Source organism: Apteryx rowi, unplaced genomic scaffold (genome assembly GCF_003343035.1).
Source record: "Apteryx rowi isolate R43461 unplaced genomic scaffold, aptRow1 scaffold_63, whole genome shotgun sequence".
NCBI classification, from domain to species: domain Eukaryota; kingdom Metazoa; phylum Chordata; class Aves; order Apterygiformes; family Apterygidae; genus Apteryx; species Apteryx rowi.
In genome coordinates this window covers 481,499-508,865 of record NW_020450905.1, presented here as the reverse complement: position 1 = coordinate 508,865, position 27,367 = coordinate 481,499, and the positions used below count along the sequence as shown (strand labels likewise).

Genomic DNA, 27,367 nt, shown 5'->3' with positions numbered 1-27,367 from the left:
TCACACGAGCCTCACTCCAGAGTCAGACTAGTTAGATTTCATAAATGTTTTATAACTTTATACTGCACCTATTTCAGTATCAACAGAATAGCAATCCTAATRAATTCAATTTACTGGAGGGATGTGTGTATCCTGAAACAGATTTGACAGAAAATAATAAAAATTACTCTAAGCTTCACAAAATAATTGAAATTAAATACCAGATGGTATTATTTTTGCATTGACAAAAACATTCTGTCTCTGCTTCATGTCATTATAATAATATTCAGGACTGGAAATAAATTAAAATATTGATTACAATATTTTCCTTTTAAATGCAGGTGAAACTATTATAAGGATTTAACTGGTTTATTTTTAACACAAAATGGCCGAAGAGCCATATAGCTAATCAAAGGAAAGAGCAGAGATGCCCAACCTAAGAACCAGGAAAGGGATTACACCTCATTTTATTCTCTTTTCAAGCTTTCCAGTGCTCAAAGCTCACAGTCAGGATGGTGGGACTTGCTCTCACCAGTGTACTTGGCCATCTCATCATATCAGTAGGCAGAAGTCAGAGCTTTCCCTCCTCTCCCATTCTGTAAAATAGTTCCAATGTGTTAACCTGCAGGGCATTCCTTTCAGTTCTTCATCCACCCAGTGTTCAACAGCACTTTGCGAAGACTGATAAACTCTGGCCATTTTTAAAAGCACACTACAACCAAACCGACATTGTATTTTTAGCTATCAAAATCTGTTCATTAAAGATGTTTTCTAACTGTGTCAATCAATAACTTAATTCTATAATTTGTTGAAGTATAAACGTAAGGGGACATGAACAGCACTTTGCAAAATCGGCTAATTTACACGGAGGGAATAAAACATTCTTAAGTGCAACAAAATGACAAATGTTCATTCTTCTGTGGTCTTTTGGGGACTGTTTTTTACTTAGGCTGCTGGGGAGGATGGTGAGATTTTTCTCATAGCCTTTATGGGCTAGAATAGGTCCCACTTAAGTTGCCATTAGACTCTAATTATGTATCCCAGAGCCGAGAATCATATGACTGGAAAGCTCAGCCTGAACTTGGTGGGGGGATACCAAAGACGGGGAAGGGAATGTCACAACCTAGAGCAGAAACTGCAGGGAGGGCGAAAGGGTGAGCTAAGGAAGGTGGACAGCACAGCCGTGAAGAAGACATGGGGAACTAAGAGCAAGGAGGGGGTGCCTGGAAAAGACATTAATCCAAGGGGAGGACTCCTGTTTCAAGAGAGAGGCCAATGATGTGGCCAGCATGAAGTTAGGATTCAAGATTGGGCTTTTACTTCCAGAAGCTCATTATTTCAGAAGGCATCTCTGTCAGAAGGTGAGCATTCAGAGACTGAATCATGCTGAAAGCAGAGTGGATTTCTGTAAACCCTGGAGGGAAAATATTATGCAGATTGAGTGCAGTGCCATGCCATAATGATGGATGGTCTGGATTACATCCTGCTATGATCAGACATAAAATACGATACCTGATTTTTAAAAAATTACAAGTTTATGGTCTAGTATAAAGTTTGGATCTCCCATTATCCAAGCTGCAGCTAGTCTCTTTTTTAAAAATGCATGTAAAACACTTTATAATTCAGCTCTGCAATAAAACACTCAAATATTTGTAATTTCAACTTTCCAAAAAGCATTAATGCTATATGCTCTTAGCTAATAAAGTCATCATAAATGCTGGAGGGAACTAGAAAGATGTCAGTATGCCGTAAGTGACCAAAATGAAACAGATTTTCTTAGCTAAAGTTACCTGACTCTAATCAGTATCAAATGAAGGCAATTTATGCTCATTTAGACTGTTAAGTCAAGCACTTCCTGAATCTAATTTTTGGGTTTGGAAATCTTTAGAAATTAATGATGATTTGACAGATCTTTTATCTGTAGAAGTATGTTCCCAAGGTATAAAATACATGTTATGCATTACTCAGAAATTAAAGAATATTGCATCCAAAGACCTATTAATCATGTAACTTTTCACTGATTAAAAAGGAACATGTATCTTTTCTGAAATATTAGGTTGCAGCTGTATCCCTATCAGAAAGGTTAAATAGATTTGTCTTGCAAGTACAAATAAGATGGTCCTGATATTCATCAAACATTCCTTTTGGGATCATAGGTCTGTGCTTTCTGTTAGCAGACATTCATTATTATACACTCGCTTGACAGATGAACAACGTCTGAACTGTCTAGTTACCATGTAATGGCTATTCATTCCGAAATATCACTTTTGCTAAAATGATTTCCCTATGTATCTGAGTGCCCAAGACGCCACCTTAGCTCTTTTCTATTGTGGTTGTACACGAGCACCCCTGGATGAAGGCACTAGAGTAAAGTTGGCAGACTACCACTTTTTCTTGCCAACTTGACAGGACAATATGAGGAAGGAATGCTGGAAAACCACTGTTTTTTAATGAAATAATTGCTACTACTACAACACTTACAGTCAGAATATTGTCACGGTACAATATTTCTCCTAGCATTCAAAAGATTTTTACTTGCCAAGATCTGAGCGCTGGTGAATTCTACTTTTACGCAGGATGTTCCAATAAGCAGGACCGTTCCTCAAGAAACCACCCCTGGTTGGAATGGCTGCTTCATGTAGAAGGGCACACTTATACTGATCCTTGGATTTAATTTCTTTAACATTGAAATGCCAGAGGTAAACCCCTGATTAACCTAAGTATATATGCAAAGATAAGCACATGCTTGTATTAGACCTATGTTTTAAGAACATAAAAGGAAGCTGTTGCAGCTTAAGTTACATTTTCAAAATATTCAGTGATACAAAAAGCATAGAATGTCAAAGCATCCTCAAAGTGTTTGTGCAGAAAACTTGTTACAGGTTTCAAGCAAACATCAGAAATATAAAAATTACCTTTCAAGAAAATTGAAGGACACTTGATTAATACATTTGAGAAAACTATTGTAAAATCAATGCCCTGATGAAGACAGCAAGCTTATTAGGACACTTTTAGCAGTCTCTTCAATTTCACTTGATAAATTTATTCAGCAAAAAGTTGAGAGCAATTTAGTTATTGTGGTGGCTTTACCAAACTGTTAAAATATATGAACTAGAGTAAGCACAGGCTTCAACAAGTTGTAGTAACAAAAGAGCRAGTTTTATGACATTACTTGCTTAGAAACATATTTAATGTACGAAAATAAGAAGGTATCCTGTACCCTTCGCTGAATGTCTATTTGGGTGTGCATTTTACAAACAGTGTACAATATGCAAATTCTTGCTTTAGGCATACCTTTTTCTTCACATGCTGTGTAAACTGTCCAGCCGCTTTTCTAATATAAGCTTGACTTACATAAATACCTACCATAACCAGCATCAGTTTTCTTCTATTTTATCTAATACCATTGACTTAGTACAGTGAATGCTTTTAACTGCCATCGTTCATCTCCTGTAGAAAGCTTTCTTTGGCTAGAACTGACTGGTTTGAAAAGCAGCATTTCTTTTCCGTGCCGGAGACGCTTACCAGGCTAACAGGAAGACGGCGGCGACACAGGGGGACTGGCCTTCCCCGGGCCTCGTCCCTGCAGCCCGAAGGAGTCCGAACCCCAGCACAGCTCAGCCGGTTCCACTCCTGGTACCGCGGGGCCTGGAGAAAGGGGAATTTGGCAGCTACCTTCCAGAGTAGCCTAAATTCAGCATCCGAAATCTAACCTTCCTCCCGCGAGTCTCCCACATATGGGCAGATGAAACTCGTAGCGTTATTAAATGCTAGGCCATGCTTTTTCCATACAGATTGGCCAACTGGCTGGAGAAGCGGCCAGTTTCTCTTGGCCTCTCTTCTCCTTTCCCTGTTCATACTTTCTTGAAGATGGGGTCTGGCTAAAAAACCACTGGATAAATATCCCAAATTTAGGTATTTTCAGCTACTCTGCCATGTGGCTTTCCTGCTACTTATTGTCTCTCTGCCATTCTCAAAAAAATGTTAAGTGTTGTGAGGTGTATCATCACATCATACCTTTCTATTACAGTATGTTTAGAAACATTGTTATCATGATCCAATAGCTACAGAAGTCTCATGTTTGTGTATATATATATACACACACATATATATACATACATATATACATATATATATGAGCAAGAAATTAGCATTTCTGTAACAGAATTAGAATATGGACCTAACTATCTTCACAGGCAGTTTCATCTAAATATCTAGTGATGTTAGATTCTTGCTTTTCGTACTAGTCTTATAACTCATCTTCTCTTCACTTCCAAGTGAAGCTTTTTCTCTGCTGAAAACATTCAAAACAGGACCAAGTCTTAAGGTTTGGGGAGTTTTGTGAAATGAAGTCATTAGAGAAATTAAACCATATGTCACCCTTACCACTACATTATTTCTCCTTTACCCCACTGCCTCTCATCCACTTGAGCAACAGAAAAATGAAGGGATGGAAACAGCAATTTATTTAATCAAATTTTCATTATTATTTGAATTTCAATTTCATTATCTGTTAATCAAGAACAAAGTGTTTATTTCCTCTTGTGATATGAGGGGAGGGGAAGAGATCTGAAATGAAAGAAAAACTGGTAATGAAATATTGCTTAGAATTCAATATATTAAACTCTAAAGACTCTTATCCTAAACATTCAGACTTTATGTGCATACTATATATAGCTACTAAGAAATTAATAAAAGTTTTAAGATTAGCAGCCTTTCTCAAAATGCGTTCATCTTCTGTTATTTACAGCAGCTCTCCTGTTTCAAACTTTATTACTCATTAGTGGACAATGCTGTTTGTGAGGGAACTTAATTTTCATTGAAACTGTCTAATAAGCATGTCATCATATGCATGAAATTAAAAAGAACAGGAGCAAGATAGTTCCAACGTGTTTCCTGTAATGTAAGGTGTCAATCCTTCTGAAGCTCTGTTATACTCATGACAGGGAAAGATTAATTAAGACATAGCTGTATCAGGCAAGACATCTCCCATCCCTTTCACGCATATCAGATCTAATCTTACCAATCTGATGGAACAGCTTCAGGCCTGCCAAAAAGTAGTAATTAAATCATAACCTTCGTAACAAACAGTCAGATGCCAATGTGGATTATTTGATGTAGATTCATATTCTTATCCCCAGTTAGCACTCCCTTGGTTTTCAGTATGCAGCAGCCTGCAGTACCATGTTCACTGGCCTATTCTTATGCATTTTAGCATCTAGAACATTTGCAAGTATTAATATTTTGCACATCTACCACATCTGCCTTCTGAGAATGTGAAACGTACTTCAAAGGTTTAATAAAATTAGTCTCACCATCCCACTAAAAAGAATAAATGCACTGTGGCGTTCTGCAGATAGAATTCAAATCACCTACATTATCTCCCCTAGGAAAGTAATGCAGCTTCTGGGACAGAATTCCGTATCCTCTGAATTTCACTTTCACCCAAGGCCATCTTTACCTATAAATAAGCTACTAAAATAATACAAGACAGCTATTTGCAATTTAAACATGTCTGTAAACCTCAAACAGAAACCCCTGCCCATGCAATCTTCTCCCTTTCTTCTACCAACAGAAACAGAAAGAAAAATCCAATTCCACTTTTGAAACATCACAGAAAAAAGTAGTGCCTTGCTCTGCAACACAGAGCAACACTGTCTTCCTTTCCTTGAGGCACCTGTTAAGCACCTTTGATTGACACTTGTTTTAAGGATTTTCTCCCTCTTCTTTATTGCTTTTTTCTCTTTCACCCAAAGACACAGAATGAAAGAAAGGAGAAAGCAAGGATGAGTAGGCTGTTGTCATCTAGAGCTACATGCATGCAGCTCTGAACGAAAGCAGGTGTAGTTTTTTGGTTTTTTTAAAGGAATTGACTGCATATTTACACTCAGTAAAAGAAATGTACACCCGTATTTGTGGGTGGGTATATATCTGATAGTGATGAAAGAGGTTACCAAGTGAGCCTGCTGGTAAGCTTTATAATAAAATAAATTTTAAATTAAACTAATAGAAACTCCCTAAGGAAACCTGAAGGGTCTTTAAACATGGAGAAGGAGAAGGAGAAGGAGAAGGAGAAGGAGAAGGAGAAGGAGAAGGAAAAGGAAAAGGAAAAGGAAAAGGAAAAGGAAAAGGAGAAGGAAAAGGAGAAGGAAAAGGAGAAGGAAAAGGAGAAGGAAAAGGAAAAGGTTCCACTGGAATTAAAACAAGAGCATGTAACTTTTTAAACAGAGGAAAGGCCAAGTTTTCTAGGGACGACTGAACAGGACTCCACTCAGCCCTGTGGGCCAGGGTCGGCCAGCTCCTCTCTCCCGCATCTCTCCGCCACTTGGCTCCGCATGGGGCAGCTGCCAGCTCCACGCCGGCTCCCTGCCGCCTCCTCTCCCTTTAGCAGCCTCGCTAGATCTTCCCCCTCCCTTCAGGATGTCTCCCTGGCCTCCAGCCATCTCAAAAAGAGAATAATGCAAGTCCTCTAGGAGGAATAAGTAAGCTTTTTTAATAAGGATTTGGGTAAAAAAAATGTTTTCTTAAGCACAAAAGCATCAAGTGGGGTGACGCACTCCACCGTCTCCCACATTGTATTACTGCGTTGGATTTGCTCTGTGACAGTGATACAAAGCTGGCCTCTCTCTGTCCACTCCAGTCCCACCATCTGTAACACTTCCAGGAAAGTCTCCTGGGGCTTCTCTTTATTTACTAAAATTATATTATTTGAGGAAATACTGAGCTGTTCCTGCCACCTTTGGTCTCTTTTGGTTATCTTATCAGTGGGAGCATATTCTAATAGAAGCTGGGTGCTGAAGTGGTCTTGACTAGCTCACACAATTGTCAGCTACAGACTTATTGAAAGCTGCTTCATTCAGAAAATTTTGCTCTAGCTTGTTACACAAGAAAAAAGAAAGTTCTGTTTCACTACTTACATATTTTACTGGCACTTACTGTACATTATGCACAGACCATCTTGAGGACTCAGTTCAATTAACACTTTCCTGGAAGGGGCAGGTCCTACCCCCAGAAGGAAGGTCCAGCCCTTTCCTCAACCCCAGCTCCTGCTTCCCACCGGCAGGCTACCAAGCACAGTCCAGCCACAATGGGGATCTCGCTGGGCTCAGAGAAAAGATTATTTTCTTCAGCTAAATCAGGTTCTGGATCTGGTCTGTCATGCCTCTGTACAAACTAGTTTGATGGCAGAGGAGGAAAAGTGAGGCTGGAAGTGAAAGTGCTTCTTCAAGCAGCTTGGGCTTGTGTCAGTTCAAGAAGTGATTAAACTGCAGCTGGAGAAGGGCTAAGTGAAACGGAGAATCCCAAGTTCTGGATTCTCTGTCACTGACAGTGTGTTTATGTTATTTCTTCATAGCTCCATGTTGTAATTTTCCCTTTTCTTTAGTACTTTAAAATGGATTTTTTCCAATAGTGGAGAATAGTGGTCTACTCATTAATGAAAGGAACTAGGGCAGCTCGTACCTCCTGGTTGCTTTATGACCTTGGGAAAGCCATCTAACCATTCCGTGCTTGTGCAATAGGCTGCAGTCCTGCCAATCTGTACTATATATATATTGTCAGTGATTTTTTTTAAACACACTTAAGAATTTCACACAGGTAATAAAGATTGACAAGCATAAGAATCACTTTGTAGGTCATCTGCTACACAGATGTATTTATATACCTTCCCTGAACAACTTTTTTGGGATAAGACAAGGTCGTTCTGGATTATCTAATGTTCTCAGCACAAACTACAATTAATAGTATTGATCCATGATCTTCACGTTTATTTATGCTTTCACACAGTTTTTCACATTTCCAAAATTCTATGAAGAAAGCAGCAATATTCCAGCTGAATGCAAGAACAGCATAAGTCTTGATATTTTATTTTACAAAAGTATGGATCCCTGCACATACACCAGGCATCCAGTGCTGACTACAGTGGAAGTCAGCAGACTCACACAGCACAGAACATCACAAAATGTGCCTAAATCCATTAAGTGCATGAGGGTTTAAAAATAAAAGGCAGGGGCTCTAACATAATAATTCTTTAAGTAAGTTCCCCAGTTATGTGCTACGAAATATATTTTGATTTAATTCAGGGATGCAAGAGATCTGTTGCCCTGAAATTGTGTATTTTTCCTTTTTTTGGATAATTCTTGTTCATCAGCAATTCATTAAATGAAGACTGCTTCCAGCTCCCTGACATGAAAGTAAGTTAACTCAAATAGAGCTATATGGCAAACAGACTAAACACAAATGAACTTTTATCTGACGCCTGTTGAGTGGCATGTGTGAGCTAATATGATTTGACAGTCCGTCCTTTTCCCTAGTGAACATATACTCTGCAGATCTGAATATGTCCATTGGCTTTTTTTGGCTTGTAGACTTGTTCTTATATTCTCCCATCTGGCATATAAATAACAGAGGAAACTCTTAAAAAATACACTGTACGTTATACAGATTTGTGATGCTTGCTGTATCTTTTTTAACAGGAGGAATGAAATAGTTAACAATATGGACTTTTAAATTGAATTTTAAAATGTCAGTCGGCATCATCAGTTGACTCTTATTAGTGAGATGATAGCTCTTATACCAACTCTATTACTCTTACAGGTTTATCATTTTTCTAGGTATTCTTCTTAGAATGTTTTATTTAAAGCTATCTCTACTACTAGGTCTGTAACATTGTTGCATTCCTGGGAAACTGAATATCTTTTTGCACCATTTTAGCTCTTTCGTAGTCATGTTATCTATGACACTTCTATTCAATACTTTTAAATAATTTTACAGTCAGAGTTGTGTCTTAATAAACACCTGTAACTTCTGACAGGAAGTAAAGTGTTTGCTTGAAAGTATATTGCATTATTTTTGCTGTGTTTATACCACAATGATGTCTGTATGACTAAATATTAATCAAAACCAGAAATGACTATCACAATTTGTCAACAGAATTAAGCACATTCCTCTTTGCTGAATTACAAAGTCACAAGCAAAATTCAACCATCTCTGAAGGATATTCCTACAGCAACTCTTTGCTGCACAGCACTGGGGACAAGGCTACACTGCAGCCAAAAGTATCATCCAAGTATGAAATACAACAAGCTTTCTGTAAAAATCACAAGAAGCCCTCAAACTCTTAGTTTTAAAAATTCTGTTGCCGAAAGAACTGGAAAAGAGTCTAATTCCAAGCCTATTTCCCAAGCCTATTTCCAAGAAGCTGGTATGACACAGAAAAATCTCAGAAGATGCTCATCTTCTCCAGGACAGTCTTTGTGCAATGGCTCAGAGGAATCCCCTTGGTATCCACTCCATCCATATTAGCAGTGCTTATCCCAGATCATATATCGTATCAGCATTTTTATTTACAAACAGGATTAACATGAACTGCCACATTACAGACTGTATTGAAACCTTTTTTAAGGTAAAACATTTATAGAGAAAAGATCATTTGGTGTTAGCCGTGTGAAATTTCCATGTACAGTAATGCTGTCTTATGCGTGTTGATCTCACAGAGACAAAACTGAGTCAGGAGGGCGGAATGATGAACACGCTGTTATTTAAGACTACTAATAGAAAAAAAAAATAGATGGAAAGAGCCACCTTATAAACTGAACTTATACAGGGCAAAGAAAGATGGCTTCTGTTGATTTAACGTAATGATTGGCTACTTCCACTTGATTATAAACCTTTTGGTTATGCTGCCAAATGCTTAGCTTTGCTGAAGAGTCTAATATTGAATTAGTCACACAGTGTGACAGCATCAGGTTTTTCTACCCCCATAACTCCCATACGCTGAAGAATGAAGATGTTACTTGATTCATTTAAAAACAAAAAAATACTTCCCTATCCGAAATGATTCATAAGCTTAAGAGTGATTAAAGGATGTTAACTAGGTTTGTCTTATAAAAATTACATCTAAACTACTAAAAAATGCTGGTAACAGAGTCGTATGGCTGAAAAGTAGCTTATGTGTACTGTACATTTGCAGATATGTCTTTTCATTCAGCAGAACCCTTTGATGAATTTCCCTGGCAGAACTACATACATTTTGTAATGCTGAAAAGTCAGGTTAAGAGTATCTCTTCTATCTTCTTCAGACTAATTTAATACAGTTACAAATTAGAACATTAGTCACATCGATTAGGATGGATATTTAAAAAATGGTTTGGATAACAAAAACTAATACTTTAGTCACTGGTCCAAACTATAGGTCAGTGGTGTCCCAAAGCGTACACTTGTATTTTTGAAGGGAGCTGGGAAAGTGTCAGTCCTTCAATGCACAGGAGGAAATTGATATATTCCACCTGACATTACCCATCCATCCATCTATCCATCCATCCGTCTGTCCGTCTTGAATCAGACACCTTTGGCACTGACTGCCCAGCAATGCTGTGACAGCAGGGCCCTCCTGTTGGCTCTTGGTACGGTAAATAACAAGCCCCAAACCTCTGGACTGCTAAAAGCCTACCGAATCACCGTTGCAGCCTCTCCAAACACAAACAACAAGCACTTTGTTTGCTGCTGATCTTTGGTCTGACTTAAATCACACGACTGTTCCTTGACTGCTTGCTCCTCTGCCATTAGGCTTGCACTGACATTAAACACTACACTTGTTTGAACTCATATTATTCTTAATTTTTCCCTGACAAATCTCCTACAGTCAAAGGGATACAAGCACCCGACGAAGTGGTCAGCTGCGCTCCAGTTCACAACATCATGCTTAGTTACATTTTCTCACTCTGTCAGTAGTGCCTGAAGGGATGGACTGGCTGTGACTGGGCAGCCAAATAGCAACCTATTTGGATAAGTCACAGAAGAACATTCGACGCACTTTAAATCATAATCATAAGCCAGTTTACCTGAATCTGTTCCCTGGTGAAGCATGCACTTGCTTATATTCAGCTAGTTTTGCCATTTCTGTGCCCATATGGGAATACACTTCTAAGGGATCTGCATTATGAAGATTGCTTGTACTGTTGCTTCAAATGATTCATGGTGGAGCTAGACATTCCTACGAGCAGCTGAGGGATTAGGATTTCCACAAGCAGCAAGAAAAAAAAACAAAAAAAACCCAAAGCATATGAAAACATTAGAGAAGGACTTGAATAGAATTGGACACTTACACCTCTTCTCTTTGCAGCAGAAGAGTGACTAAAATTTTTAGCAAATATCTGCCAATTATATTTCCTCCCTCAGTAATTTTTTAAAGCCCTTTGTGTACACACTGCCAGAAGAGAACCAAGTAGCAGAGCACAACTGGAAGGACCCTGTAGAAAAAAAAAAAAAGGAACYGTAGAGAGGAATATTAACCACTCCACATTTCCCATAAAATAATATGACAAAAACTTGAAAACAGTTTTTTTCAAGTCCTCTTTCCATCCCTTGAGCTTTGAATTTGCAGTACTACACAGACAGCTGACTAGTCACTCAGTGACCAATTACTTCTTTTCTAATGTGAATTAGAAGTTATCTTAAAATATTACAAATATTTCTCAGATACCACTTTTCTATTTAAGGGAAATTACAATATCCCATATGTGACTGTGAATGGGAAGACCTGTTTGCRTGGCAATCTTGGTTCCCTGAGTGGGGTAGCAAAGGAGTTGAAGAATCCTTGTTTCGAGCAAGTAGATTAGCCCTTTGGGTAAGACAGAGTTTGGTGACGAATAACTAATAGCTGGAACTTGAAGGCAGGAGAAATAGGATCTGTTTGCCGTCCCAGCCCAGGCCGGTGTRTAACATTAGAATTACAGTGGAAACCTCCCGACACCTCCCAACTTTTCCTATGAAAGGAAGATAGTAACACCCGTTTGTCCTATAGGAGTGTTATGAAGATTAGCGTTTGCAAGAACCTCAGCACCTCAGAATAAATTAATACTCATGCTGATCAGTCCCCTCAAATTTGCATACTGAAGACATCTGGGTGACATGTGAGTAGCATTTATATGATTGCAGTACTGATATATAAGAAAACTGACAGCTTCATAACATTTTTTAATTTTTTTCCAATTAATTTCATTTACTCCAAGGACCTCTTTCTGTCTAAGAGCTGCATACTGCTTTATAAAATAGATTAAACCCAATAATAATGTTGTTTTAATTTATGGACAGATAATTCTGTTTTTTTCTTGTCATGATAAGGAATTATTTTTTTGTTAACGAATTTGCATTCATCCTCACACATCACTGAGGATAATTATGGAAATCAAGAAAAGAGTACTGGAATCAACCATTTTGCAGTTGTGGAGGGAGAGAGGATTACAATATAGTCAAAAGAGGAGAGTGAAGCAAAAAACTTAAAGGATTAATAATTTAATGGGCTGTATATATTTTTTATTCAAAATGATCATAAGCATGGTAATAACCATAAAATATATAAACTCACAATTGTAGGAGTGTCCTCAAGGATTTACCAGAGCATAAACAAAAATAATGAAGATACCTACAAGTCACGAACACCAACCCGGCTGTTTGTAAATGTGACAACACCTTACTACCCTGGCTAACACCTTCGCTGCTTCTAATTAGGGGCGGGTGAATGGTATGGCTTTGGGTCTGCTTGTTGGGTGTCGGTACAGAACAGGAGCAGGTTTGAAACGTTTCAAATTTCCRTGGGATGGAAAAAGCGCTTCTCATCCAACCGCAGTTGCGGGTGGATTTGACAATCGGAGCTGAAGTGCCCAGGTTCGACGCACTCCTTTCCCTTCCACAAAAGCCTCCCCTTGCAGTGCTGCTCCGTGAGGGGAGCCCAATACGGATGGAGCAGGCAATGGGCAGCCAGAACGGCTTGCAGAAAGTAACTGGTCTACAGAGCTTGCAAATACAGGAACACTTATTTTCAGTCCAAAAAGGTGGAAAAGTTCTCAGACAAAGAAAATTGACTGATAGCAATCTAAACAGTCCCACAAAAACAGCAATGAGTCAAAGTTATATTAAAGTACTCAGAAAAAAGGTAGGAACTTTGATACAGTCCTTCATAGACCCTTTCCTTCTTAAAACTGAGAAATACTGCCAACGCTGTTGTTTGTCACATGACTGTGCCAGACTGTGTTCAGCGTACCACATTACTGCTGTGGTTATTTAAAATATGTGCATCAATAAGTATAAACTCAACTGAGCATTTTAAGCAACACTTGTCCAAACCCTCAACCTGTAACTTTTGGAGGCTGGCTCACTCTCCCATTACACCCAGATACATAAAGCACGACATAAAGTACAACTCGCTGCAACGCAGTGGTGCTCTACCAGTTTGGAAGCAGTAAGGAAGAAGAATCAGGCCCAGCTGCTCCACAGTACTGTTCTGCATTAGATTCATCTCCCACTTAATGCCAAYCTAAATACTCGACGGCAGTTTGCAGATTCTTTTAGGAATGAGAGACTTTATCAGCTTCAGTCCTACTTCTCCTCTCAAACAGTATCATAACTACACCCGACCTCACAGTGACCATACCAGTGTGCAAACAACATTCACTGCCTTCACGTTTTTTTCTCTTGTAATATAAAAGGATTAACAACTATGKTTTTTGTGAAAGTCTCAGACTTTCACATTGACACAGCAAATTGAATAGTAGCTCACTAATAAAAGGTTCTAGTATCTTTTAAAATCATTTTAAACATGTACTGTCACCAGTCTTCTTCCTAGTTCTCTTTTTCATATTCTTACTGCAGCTGCTTTTATAGGATATATAACTACATTCAGAGGATTTTCAGTCGGGGCAGGTTTCCGAGACACTTTAAATTTGATGCAGACATGGTAGGCTATGAAAAAAGTACTAATTTAGGTATTTTTAGTGAAAGGCAAACCCAAAACTTCAGCAATGTAATTTATGTGTAAAAGTTTGATATTTAATTGCCTTTGAAAACAACTCTATCYCTCAAATCCAACCTTCACCTGGTTCAGTTTTAGATGCACTGATTTTTTTCTGAACTTTATTTCTGTTTATTGATTTAAATAAGCTGGCTATTTAGGCATCTTATTAGGAGCACTAGAAACTAAGACTCGCTCTATACTGTGCACGTGGAGTGTAGTATGCTTCTGCGTCTTTCCATATAAATATGAAACTTGACTGTATTTTGGAAGGATCCTGGCATGTGGAGAAAAATCAGCCATGCCTGATCATTCCTTTCCTGCTTATTGAAGATATCCAAAACTGGAACAATTAAGGCAAATGGTAATGTTGACTTTGAGCAATGGACATAGTCAGACACCCCTGGAATATAAATTTCTGGGACAGTCTACCAATAAGACCATTAGGGGATCAAARGCATTTCCTAAAGTGAGTTGACTCAAATCAGGATTGGGACTATATGATATAGCTGCTCAGAAGAGTAAGGAACAGGCTGGGAGGTACCGGAGGTCCCCATCATTCCTGATTCCTGACAGTGAGCAACAGCGTGGCCAACAGTAATGAACTTTATTATTTRCTCGCTGGGAATGAAATTAAACTGCTGGGCATCAGTGGAAAAGGATTTCTCCTGCCCCATTCAAACCCTCAGTTTTGCAYTTAAGGATGCCTATCGAGGCACTGTTCATCTATCCTAATCCTAATCCCATCAAAGCCTAGAATTATTTGGATATAAATGTTCATTCCTCTCTGTTCATACTACATGGTTTTCCCTAAGACCAAGAAGTGCTACRGATTAACTACAAGGCTGAATGCAGTGAAGTGAAACCATTCTACCACGAGGTAAACCAAACATACACAGAGGTTCACGGATATGGATCTGGGAATCGGACCTCTCTGCAATCTGTCACGCACTTAAAGAAAACTTTTTTCCACTATACCCTGATTAGCTTTAATTTAATCTTTTAGAATTCCTGTTCAAAATGCTAAAATCTATCATTTGACTGCACGTAACAGCGTACAGCTCTTCTCTTCACAGTTTTATTTCCCTCTCAGTTTATTATAGGATCCCATTCTTATAACAACTAGCAGATGAGTTAATTGGTAATAACAGCATTTCATTTCAGATTTTTAACTTTGGGTCTTGTTCCTAGTTAGCCAAAATTGCAATGTTCAGGAAGCAAGGTGGTGAAAAAATGTAGCGGTAGGGCATGCAGTATTCGTGATTAATTTTAAAAGGCTGTAAGAGACAGAACATTTAAAAAAAAATCAGTTATGGAAAGAAGACAGAACGGGAATACRAAGACTGCAAAGACTCCTTGAACGTACCAGCCTGGTTCAGTATGTGCTTCCCAATGCTGCCTCATCCGTGTAAACACTCAGCAGTGATTTGAACTTCCCRTACCTTCCGGCCTGGACTGAGAAAAACATTCTCCTACTCTCTATTTTCTGCATTATTCCTAGCAATACAACACAAATCTACCAGGGGTCTTTTGAAAAATCACTGAAGTCAAAACTTTTTCACATCATTCCAGTAAGTTGTGTGGCATCTATGGACATATAACTTAAAGACATTTGAAACACAGATATTCCCAAAATGCCACAGAGGGAAAATTTGGCTAACAGAATACCAGGCAAAATAAGTTTAAAATATTTAAACAATATTATCCAAAATAAAACTTCATCCCTCCTTCCCATCTCTAGATTTAATCCTTATTTGAAGACACCAAATCTAACAGATGAAAAAAAGTTTCTTCTTCTTGGTTGAATCAATCCCTGTCAATTTTTGTCAGACAATCTGGTGAATATTTTGTTCGTTATTCAGCTGCCCAGAACTGAATGGCTAACTGTTCAAGGGCTGGTTTTCCTGCTGTCATCAAATCCTTCATTCATGAAGGCACTGCTTATTCTTTTACAGCAATTTATAAATGTATCACATCCTCAACTATTTATAAAATAGTGTTTAAAAATATATTACAGCAGGTAAAAAAATACAGCACGTAAAAAAAGTGTCATAGTAATCTGTAAACTGCTCAAAGTAGAAATGGCATCTTCCTATATATATTCCCAAAGTCAATAATGAAACACCAACTCATTACAGCCTTTAGACATTTTAATAAGTAAATGACCGACACTTTCTATTGTCTCATTCTGCTATATCCTTCAGCACCCCCACTGGTCTCTGATACCTGAGGAAGTTGGACTAAATAGATTTCTTACCCTATGCGTCCTATGAGATGCAACTTTCCTAGATTGCTGTGAAGAGCCAATTCCACATTTAAGAACCCTTCAACAAGCAAATACAAAAATTCTTGTACTTCTCCTCCTTTTTTAAAATTTGTGGACAAAAGACATCTTGATGATTCTTGAACAAGTGATGAGGCATGCAAAYATATTTCATTTACAGATAACCATCCGTATATTGGAAACAAAGAGAAGGGCACAGAGTACAGAATGCCGATATTATGGTTTAAAATCAGGGTACTTCACTTTCAGGAACAAGAACCTTACCCCACTAATGCTATAACTCTTTTATACTTATAATATTTAAATATAGGGAAAATGATTTTTTCCATACTAAACTAGCATTGAAATTATATTCAATCATATTTGGAAAAATTCCCGATCAAACATTTTAAGTCATGCARTTCAACTGTATTGCACATGCAGTCTCCTCCACAGGCCAGCTCCCTCAGCAGAACTAGGCGTCCCAGGTAAGCACCTGGCTCCGAAGGGAGATCAGAATTTACCATAAGACGTAGCATGACCAAGGGACTGACCTAAAGAAAAAAAAAGGAACATGACCCAATCAAACTGTTACAACAGGGCAGCATCCAGCAGATCTTGGTAATCTGTCTGCTCTACTGGAGAAGCAGCTGGAGGAAAGGTAGGATGTAGCGGGTTTCTTAAGTGGCATAACATATCTGTGTTTCAGCAATTTAATCTTGCCTTTAATTTTAGATGATTAAAATTAAGTGAATATATCCCACTCTCAGTAACTGCTGTCTAAATTGCTTACCAGAATGTCTGCCTTTTTAATCTCTAGGAGAGCATTATCAAAATCAGTCACTTATTTTTAGTGTCTCACTTTTCAGGCTTCCAACTTGACAAGAATTTCAAAATGAGAAGCCTGCATTTCCTCCAGTAAAGCATTATGTTCGAAAACATGTGGCTGGGTCATTAGCATTACTCATACAAATCCTGGGAAAGTAGCTTATGAGTGTTTTAACAGGGAAATCAATGAACTTTTTACTGGATGATTTTCATTGGAAAATATTCATTCAACAAAGCCAAAATCTTTTTCCAAAAATGTGTTACTAACCATGCAAGTTTCTCTCTAAGGTTTTTTGAAAGGAAGATGGACTCACTGATCAGAAAGAGAGAGAGACTGCCTGCTACTGTGAAAATACGCATCTGAGATGTAGGAAACCCATTTTCAAATCCCTGGTTTGTCTAATTTATTCCAGGATGGATAAATCTATTGTTTCCGCAAGTTCTAGAAACTGAATTATTATTATTAAACAAATTCTTATATTCCCATCAGTCCTAAATTTTAATTATTTTCAAGGAAATATAAGAACACAGTCCAGGTGTATCTCATTTACTACAATACAATTATTAAACATACTCTGGGGTCGGAATGGTCAGTACAGATTTACATTTTCGCCTCTAAAATAATCCATGCCTCTGACATAGCCCATGCCGTCCCTGGATTGAAGGCATGTGCCACTGTAGTCAGTGAGTAGTTTGTCATTGATTTAAACAGAATTTCACTCTGTCCCACTTGGAATAATGGTGCTCACTAACAGCACATTCATCGTAGTTTCTGAATACACATGTGCTCCCCCAGACTTACTTGTGCCTAGCAGTCACCAGCCAAGGTGAGATTAGGAGGATTTACTGTCTGCATTTAGATGATTAGGATGAAGAACTTTAAGTGCTCTTACTTGGGATACCAGGATCCTCCCGTGGAGCTTCAAGAAAATATTTTTTCATAATCTCTAGTGATAATATGTTTTCAGCAACCTGTAATACTACAAATTTTATGATTTTTCCACTTAGGTACACAGTACTCAGCAGGAAAACACTTACCCTGTAGGTATGTATCAGAATTCATTGTGTGATAGCATGTCTACCTGAGCAAAGGAACTTAATGGACCTAATATTTACTCTCGTAGTGCTGATTATATTCAGTTTTAAGCTATACTGGAGATCCTGTCAACTAAAAAAGTAATGATGACCCAACTATAGGTCTGTGGTTGAAGAATCATTTGAATTTCTGGCAGCTTCTGGAGATTTTAACAAGAAAGACATAAAACCCTTTCTGTCTATGGCTGGCTGAGAAAATAATTTCACAGCATTAAGATCAGCAATTTAGCCAATGGTTGCAATTTTGCCTTCTCAAACAACCGTCACCCTATGAGAAAGTTTTAATAAATCAAGAAGAGCATACTAACAGAAAAAAGAATGCATGTTGAAAATTTTGGGAAAGAAGGGTACTTACGATTACGAYTTTGTAGAAAGAGATCAGGTGATACAGGTTTAAGTTCCCAGCCTCATTCCTGATCCTTTCAGCAACTATATTGGTGACACTGGGAAGTTACTTCTGTTGTATCTAGGTTCCTTGCAATAAAAAACAGCTTCATCTTTTAATGATTACTAGGATAACTGTATTTCTGAGCCTGCACACGTCTGTTTGAGCGATCCCTCATTTCAGGCATTGGGCCTTCAGACGTTTTCTCTCTTCAGGTAAACAAATGCACAAAATTATTTTGTTCTCAGACCAAACTTTGAGCTGCAGTCCCTGAAGGCTTAAAGGTAATCTCAGGGAAGACCAGCTTATTTTCCGGCTGTGTAAATACTTGTCTGTCTCATCCATACACAGTATCTTRTAAGTGTAAGTCACCTAGAGGCACACCAAGATTACTTCTGTCTTGGCGACATTTTCTTCCTTAACCATAAATCAGCCGTTCAGACAAAAAATAACCTTTGCAGGGTTCTTGATGTTCACTCCACACAGTCTGTCAGTTTTTAACAGTTCATTACGCTTAGATTAGTTAATTGCCACCACTACCCAATCAAGGATGGAGCCRTAGCCCTGGAGGCGATCCTTTGTCCTGAGCTTAGCTTTGTCTGAGAGACTGCTTATTTAGTCTATTTGTTTCTTCTTGTTCAACCGATTTCCCCTAAGAGAGCTAGATCAACTGCTTTCATGAAAGAAAGTCTAATAACCCAAAGAAGCTACGAGGTAATACTACCTCAATGATTAAATCACATACAGTATTCCTAAAATTGTATAGACGTATTTTTGAATTATTATTCATATATATAATATTATATATTATTATAATAAATAGTATAATATTGTCATAATATATTATTATATATTAATTATATATGTATTATATATATTATTATATATTAATATTATAATATATAGGCATATGTATTATATTATACAATATTGTAAGGATATATTATTATATCCTTTCAAAAATGGCAGGAAGAGGTATATATGCCTGGTTCCATGGTGTCCAAGACATCTTACTCATCAGATATACACAATGTACCTGAGGGCATGCTCAAAATTTGGCCATAATTATAGCTGTATTTTCTACAAGAGCAAGAGGTGAGAACTGACGGAAGACACAAAAAGCATGTTGGGAGAGAGACAACCAGTTTCCCAGGCTCAGTTTAGGGGCCTGGATAAGCTAAGGCCTGAAAGAAATGATTAGGTAAGGAGAAAACAAGGTAAGTATATATTGTTTTTAACTTTTTTCTTCCATTAAGCTCTATTTTGATGACACTGTTCTTAGTCACTGCATTTTATATCAGTCAAAGCTTAGAAGGAGAATTCCACAGCTATATCCAATCCCGGCTGGATGAGCTGATGCAGTTATTATTTACAAACAGGTGACATGTTTCTGCTCAGATAGACTTGCTGACAGAGTCCTGTTCCTTAGGAAAASCACTCACAGAGCTACCAAGAAACAGGGAAAGAGAATGAATGCATGCACAGACACAACTTGCAGTAGGACCCATAATATCTACTTCTTCCTCCTACCTTCAGAATAGGTTCAGGGCTTTGCAGCTCTCATATACTACAATGACAAGGACTAAGAAAACAAATTAGATGTATAAAACTTTTCTGAGAAATTACAAATTACAGAATTGAAGGCTTTCAAAGGCAGAAAGCCCCAGYGATGACATGACTTTTGAAAGTCTTTGCAAAACCAGTCAAACATAAGGACTCTGAGAAGAAGGGAATACTGTTATACAGGAGATGAAAGCAAAGAGTGGGAGGAATAGATTAAACCACTAAAGAAGAGATGAGAGAGCGGTTTAAAATGAGCTGGAGATCAGTGGGTGCAGATTAGGAGAGGTGGGGTTGGGTGAATCATACTTCTATAACTCTAGTCACTTTAGTGGAAATAATGAAAATATTTCTGTAACAGAAGAAAATCTGAGGCTTCAGATATTACATGCTGTTCAGTCAAGGCAGAACTTCAGGAAGAGGGTGAGATGACAGGGAGAAGAGCTAAAGAACCCTCCAGCCCATTAATGAGAGTCACTGAAACCTAATCTGTATCTGCTCAGTGGGATATAATGCCTATGCAATTATTTCTGGGTGTGTTTTGGGGGGGAAAAAGAAGCAATCCATTAAAAATAGTCTCATTCAAAGATGTACTGGCAAATACTTTCCAAAAAATTGGAAATAGTGCATTTTCATTAATGAAGAGATGGGCTCTGTGTCACCTAGCATAAACAGTCTCATTAAGTACAAACCCAAGTTGTGGCCATCTTTTCTGATTAACTTTAAATTAGGACAAGGTCTTATTCTTAAGCCAGATCTGTCAAGTCACACTGTCAAGGATATGTTGCCCTGGTCAGCCAGCGAGCATTATGGTAACTGTCATACTGACTATTCCAAACATCTGTATTAAAAATACAAATCTGATTATCATCCAGATGGAAAATTTATCTCTTTGTAAAGTTGTATGCACAAATGTCACAGACTGCCACAGAGTCATGTCCACTAGTGATTACAAAGATGTTGAATATATCCAGTATYAAGGCTTCAGAGCCTATGGAGCTCCAGGATGAACAGCAGAACTCTTAGTATAGATCTAATTTCTGCTTTTAGTAACACTGCTAAGGATTGTTCACTTTTGCCACTTGTATTGACACTTCCGTTTCTCACTCAGGGCATTAGCATCAAGAGTATTAATTACAGAAGTCAGAATACAGTGAAGTAATAAATGCTTAGGAAATTCTTAGCTCTCTTAAAGTAGAATAGAAAGAACATTAGGATTTTTTTTTCTTATGTTTAATGCCAATTAGTAAAGCATAGTTGAGGTTAATGACAGAATGCAAATGCAATTAAACATTGTTTTAACAAATTAYTATTATGATTAGTATTTACAATGTGGTTACAGTGTGTACAGTTGTGGTTGTGGTTGAGACTGGTGCTCATTATAACAGATGATGTATCAGTAGGTAATACAAGTAATCTACACTATGTACTAAGTGGCTCTCATGGATTTCCCACCTTAAAAGTTTCTGTCACTGTATTTTAGAATAACTTTAAAATTAAGAAAATACTATTATAATAAAGCATGATATAATGAGCAGGAGAAAGAAACAGGTTCTAAAAAATGGATGAGATGCTGCTCTGTAAGTTGACCTTTCAGAAACATCCCCTCCCTTCGCTGATTTTCAAAATGAAGCGTAAAGGCAAAATTATTTTTAATTACAGCTTATAAACATAGATATAAGTAGTTATAATTAAATGTCATTCACATTTGTGCCAGAGACAGTTTTGCTATTATAATGCAGAATAATCACTTGGGTTAAGGTTGCATGACAAATACCATTCTGCCCTGTTTTTCAAATTCTTAAATCAGAAATTTTTCAACTGCTGTGTCACATTTTTTCCGAAGATAAAGCTCTAATTCTCCAGTTCTCCAAGGAATACTCTATAGGGACAGAAGGATAAATTCCTGTTCAAAATAAGATTCTTCCCTACAAAAAAAAGTTTAAGTAATGTCGCGGTCCGCGGGAGTGACGGGAAAGAATCATACGCACTCACAGAATGCAGATTCAATTCCATCTTTATTCAGCAATTTGCCCATTTTATAAGTACAAGTATTCGGCGCTCTGGCCCTTGATTTGTGGTTCATACAGATTATGTCACAGGTAGCCAATCATGGCACCGATCACGCACACAGCGGTCATGCCTCGTACCTTGCTGCTTGTTTAGCAAAGCTGTCTAGCCCTTAACCTTGGTTCCCACTGGCTTCTGCTAGCTTATCTGTACTTTCTCAGGATGTATCATTCCCAGCTGCACCAGTGTCCTTGGTAAAACTACTTTAAAGCACGTAGCAGCGGCTACAGCCTGAGGCCTAAGGCTTCAGCAAATTTAGCTACTAATGCTAAGCAAGTTGTGCTAAGCAACTAATCCTAAACAGTGTAGTTCCATACTCTATATTTCATACAGATTGTTGTTCTGAAGTACCGCAAGGGCCCCAACAAAGTAAAAGACCACCACCAACAACAAAGATGTTCTTTTGAGAGAGAGGACACACACTTTGCCCATAATACAGAAAAAGATCTTGCTTTTTTAATAGCTCTAACCATGGAAAACAGATGAGGATAGAAAGCTGAAATCTGACATAAAAATAACCCTCTTGGAAAAGAAATGCCTTTGAGTGTTTCATTGAAAATTGGTTTAGATTTGAGGGAGAGAAAAGCTTTTGAAAAGTGCACCGTTCGCATACTTGTCTGAACAGGATTTTCTTCTAAGCTTTTAAAGTGCACAGCTAGGGAAGGCTGCTGTGTGCGCAAGTGTAGAGCTAACTCTGCACAGCGAGAAGTAAACCTGAAGCTGCATAAAGAATTGGTTATCTTTCTGACTACTGTGCTCTTTGCTCAGCCAAAACCAACTTCCTGTACTATTTTACTATTTACAACAGTTAGGGAGCGAAGGTTGCTGAATGGGAACCTTATGCTTTCATTTCCTCTGGATTGCTTTTACCTTTAAATGGCTCCAGAGTTGGCTACCTTTAACTTCTTACTCTAATCTTTTCTTTTCCTGTTTTTAGATATCACTGACATTCCTTTATAGATGATGTATTAACACAAATAAAATACAGTGATTGAATAAAAAAAAAGGTATATAACAGACCCAGGTGGAACTTGTTGTACTAGAACAAGCTTTCCCCCAAATATTCCAGAATATTGCCTGCGGAGATTTGGAGCTCTCAGGTCGTACTGCATATCATAGTATACACAATATAAGGTGAAAATGGTAGCTGAGTTCAGAGCTACTAGAGCTGAGATGAAACACATAAGCACTCCCATGGGAATTTTGCTTCCAACTTTCCTTTGATTAAATTCAAAATCTTAAAATGTTTTTTGAACAAGTTTTGGCTCTCCTTCATATTTATAGATTTTTATAGATTTTCTTTTTAATCCCGTGAGATTAAAAATCACAAGCATCTGCTATGGTAAAGTTAGATGCAATATCAGTATGATAACATGATTTGCATGCTTTTTTAACACAGAAATGAAGTCTTTCTTTTGAAAATAAACTGATAAAATCAAAGAAGGAACAATTCTCTTTCTTGGTATAAAATCAGGTATGACTGAGAACAGGGTCTTGGTTTCATTTCACTGTCTAATACAAAAGCTCATTAGCTTAAGCAATCTTCAAATATTCCACAAGACAAAGTGTTTATACTGCCCTGTTTTGTTGCATCTGTGTTTTCAGAATCACGAAGTAGATCTTTTTTTTCAATTTTTTCATTTCATACAGCAAGGAGGTGGGAAGGGTTACTATCATGTTGGTATGGCAAATATATCACCCCATTATCAAAAGCCAATATTGTAGACTGACAGTATTTGGAAAGGGTTATGGCTTGCAAAACCACTCACTTGCATTATTACTGGAACAATATTGCTCTCTCTTGGAGCGAGTCAGAAAGCAATAACAGAAACTATTGCATTTTATATTATTTTATTTCTACTTAACGGCATTGGTTGTGAGATGTATTTCTCAGTCTGACCTCAAAATTTACATAAATTCCAAAGGAAAATGTATCTCCTGTTTTGAAAATTGACTGAAAATGAAAGACTAAATAAAGCTGCCTGCCTTCTTTTTCAGTCTCTTGTATCATTTTCTACTATAAAATATAAAGGAAGGGGACTTTTAATATTAAGAAATACCTTATTTCTTTATTAGAGCAACTATTCCCATTCAAAGAAGCCATTTACAACCCATTTTGAGCTATACAAGCACTATTTCCTTTAAAAATAAATAAATGCACTGTAGTGTATTTGTCAGAGTGCTGCTAATGTGAAGAGAGTAGTGCAGGCTTACATCAGCTGAGGATTTGAACTCAAGCATTTATTATAGCTACTTCAGGCTATATTTTCTTACCTTTAGGTGGGCTGAGCCGCCTCTTCCTTTGCTGTTTCCAAAGCACAGGGAGAAACAATAACTACAGAATCTGCCTTATAATGTTAAGAAAATTTCAACATGTATTTAACCTGGTATCCCAAAGTATAAAGATTTGTGTGATCTAGCATCTTGGCACAACACTGCTCAATTTCAGGCAAAATGGACCGAGAGCCAGGGGTCTTGAAAACATTAAATCTCAAAAGAGAAATGAAAATCAGGGGATAGCTGAACACAGAGACCCCATTTGTACCTCTGTGGATGAAAACAGAGAGCAAGCTTACTCCTTAGGCAATCGAGACCATGGATCGGGTGCCTAATGAACCATAGATAGAACGTGCACGGTTATGAGCCACGGCATGTAACTCTTGCGCAGACGCACAAAATATGGGGGAAACGGGAAAAACCTGTGAAAAGAGGTGCAGAAAGCTGAGTGGGCACAGCAATTGAAAGTAGTGTAAAGACACAGAAGGGACACTACAGGTACCACCTGAGCAGGTGACACCTGCAGCTCTGGGAATCACTGTATTTACTGCAGTGAAAGGCCATAAGGAAAGAGAAAAGCAAGGTTTCTCATGGGGCTGGAAAGGTCCGAAGGAGGCTAGTATTTCCTGCACTGAAGGCATATGCAAGAGGGACACAAGCGTATAATTAGAAAGCTTCATCAATTCTACTTCCTCAGCCTTCCTTTGGTGTCATCACAGTGTGATCTACGCACAACTCAGGCTACTAACTGCCTTTGTACAGTAGTGAGAAGCTTACTGAGGAAAGGGGAAATTTTAAAGGAAGTATAACTTTGGCCATAGTATGACACACATTTGAGACAACGATGGTGCTGAAACCGTAAGTCACCTCTTCCTTGTCTCAGCAAACACGAGCAAGGAACCTGTTTTTCCTTCAGCGTCACCACTACTTGAAATAGCTGCGTAGCCTTGGGAGAACTCTCACAAGAGCCAGGTTATGTCAGAGGCCTTTCTGCGCCCCAGGGCTTCTGTAGACAGTATAAGTTAAATGAAAAAATGAAACAGGGCCACCTTTTCCTCACATCGCAGACATTACAAAGTTGCATATTGCCAGGAGCGCCTTGTTACCACAGTTCCCAAGAAATTCACGTTCCTTTGCCGAGAGGGAAGCTGAAAACGGAGTGCAGCATCTCTCACAGTCAGTACCACCAAAATACACTGATTATCATAATTAACAACAGTGACAGGCCTGTGGTTTACACTGGATTTACAATGAAACTGGCTTTTGAGATGCTTTTAAGATTTCTTGTATGTTTGAGAAAACTAATCGTGTCATTAAAATATGCACTTGAAATGCAATGTATAGAGAAATCCGTTGAAGAAAAACTATATACACACATATCAAAATGTATCACCAGCAGAGGAAATATATAAAAACATAGTCTTCACGTTTCTAAATAACGTTTTATAGCTATAGTCTCTTGTTAGCGGAAGAATAATCCTTTCACAAACAAGAATATTTTGTTCTAACTAATTTTTGAGAAGTGCATAAGAACATCTGCTGATACCAAACCAATTTTAAGAAAGTGAAGCAACAGTTTCAGCACTTCACAGTGTATAAGTACATAATAAGACCAAAGTCATATTCAATATTTATTATAAAAACGATTAACTGTACCTTGAAAAGTATCGGCTCCTCAGGAAGAGGGCTGACCGGAAGCGAGGTGGTACTGCTGGCTGGACTCATGTCTGTACTCTGAAAGAAAAGCACACAGCAGTTAGCCCTTCCAGTCAAGCTTTGGGCATGAAAACACCATATCGCTCTTCAGTGCCTTTTATGGGACATCTTTTTTCATTCTGAAAAAAACAACCCTCAAAAACTACACTGTAGGTATTAAAACTAGAAGAAGATTCAATAGAATTAAATTGACAAAGCAATTGCAATCTATACTATATCTTTAATTAGTAAAAGATTAAATATTTTACTAATGGATAAGTATTTTTTATTTTCTGTATTTTGAATTAACTCCCCTTTCAAAAACTGTGTTTATAAAAGAATAATACAGGAGGATAAATGAGAATATAGAAATTATTTCATAGAGAGCAAACTACAATATACAACTTTTTTTGATGTCCTGATACAAAATTATAAGGCAAAGTTAATATGAAAGCTATATATTACAGGAAACAATTTGGATCCATGTTTAAAAAAACATTACTTTAAAATGAGTCAATATATCTTGCAAATGAGCATTAATATATGAAAACAAACAGTGAACAGCAAAGTTAATATTGAAAATAAATTGATATACCTCAATGGAGGTATCTGGACACAATGTCTGAAAGACTGATGTAAGAACCTAGTCTTTCTCAGGTGATATTTTAGTAACATATTGGTTGGCATAATAATTACTTCTATAGATGAGAGAGCTGCAAAAAGTAGTGAGAAAATTGTGTGTATTTCTGAATGGTAATAAGACTACAAGAACAAATCTAGATTTAAGAAAAAACACAAACAATATCAAAGACTGTTCTGGAGAAAACTAGAACACACAATACCTGTTGGGAAAGAAATTCTCAAGAGTTAAAAGAAAAAAGAAAAGAAAAGTTATAATGGACAGCATAAAAAACATGTTTGCATGAACGGCCAGAAGTATATTTCCTTTTCATACTGTGGCATTGCACTGCAGAACGATTTAATGACTTCAACATATGCAATTAACTCATGAGGTATCTGCTCGCACACTGCTACGAGCCTACAGGACTCCTTCGATGAGCACAGGTTCCACAAGTGAACACCACTGYTGCACCCAGGAAGCTGTAAGGATGCAGGCAAGAGCACATTCGTACGCAGAGATAACACATCTATTCAGCCAACTGGTGCAGTAAAAAAACGAGACAAGATCTGGGGTACCAAATTCCTCCCTCAGATCTGCAATAGAGGGCACAGACTTCCAAGTTAGTACCTATTGAGAAAATTACTGAGTTTAGTTAGATAGGCRTCAGTTACACCATATCTGAAAGAAAAGACCATAGGTACTTTTTGAATAAAAGGGATGTTAGTAAAGGCAAACTGAAGGGTGATGTGGCAATTATTTTGTAGGAGGAAGACAGAGGTGGGCAGTTTATAACATGTGGAAGAC

At 37.8% G+C, this 27,367-nt stretch overlaps 1 protein-coding gene across 1 annotated transcript in view; it reads right to left on the bottom strand.

Moving 5' to 3' along the window:
- Positions 1–27,367, bottom strand: part of CCSER1 (coiled-coil serine rich protein 1) — a 647,497-nt gene that overhangs the window by 352,040 nt on the left and 268,090 nt on the right. Inside the window, exon 6 of the mRNA XM_026084203.1 lies at positions 25,903–25,980. Within this exon, the coding sequence (XP_025939988.1) occupies positions 25,903–25,980 (78 nt within the window). The remainder of the gene's footprint in view (positions 1–25,902; positions 25,981–27,367) is intronic.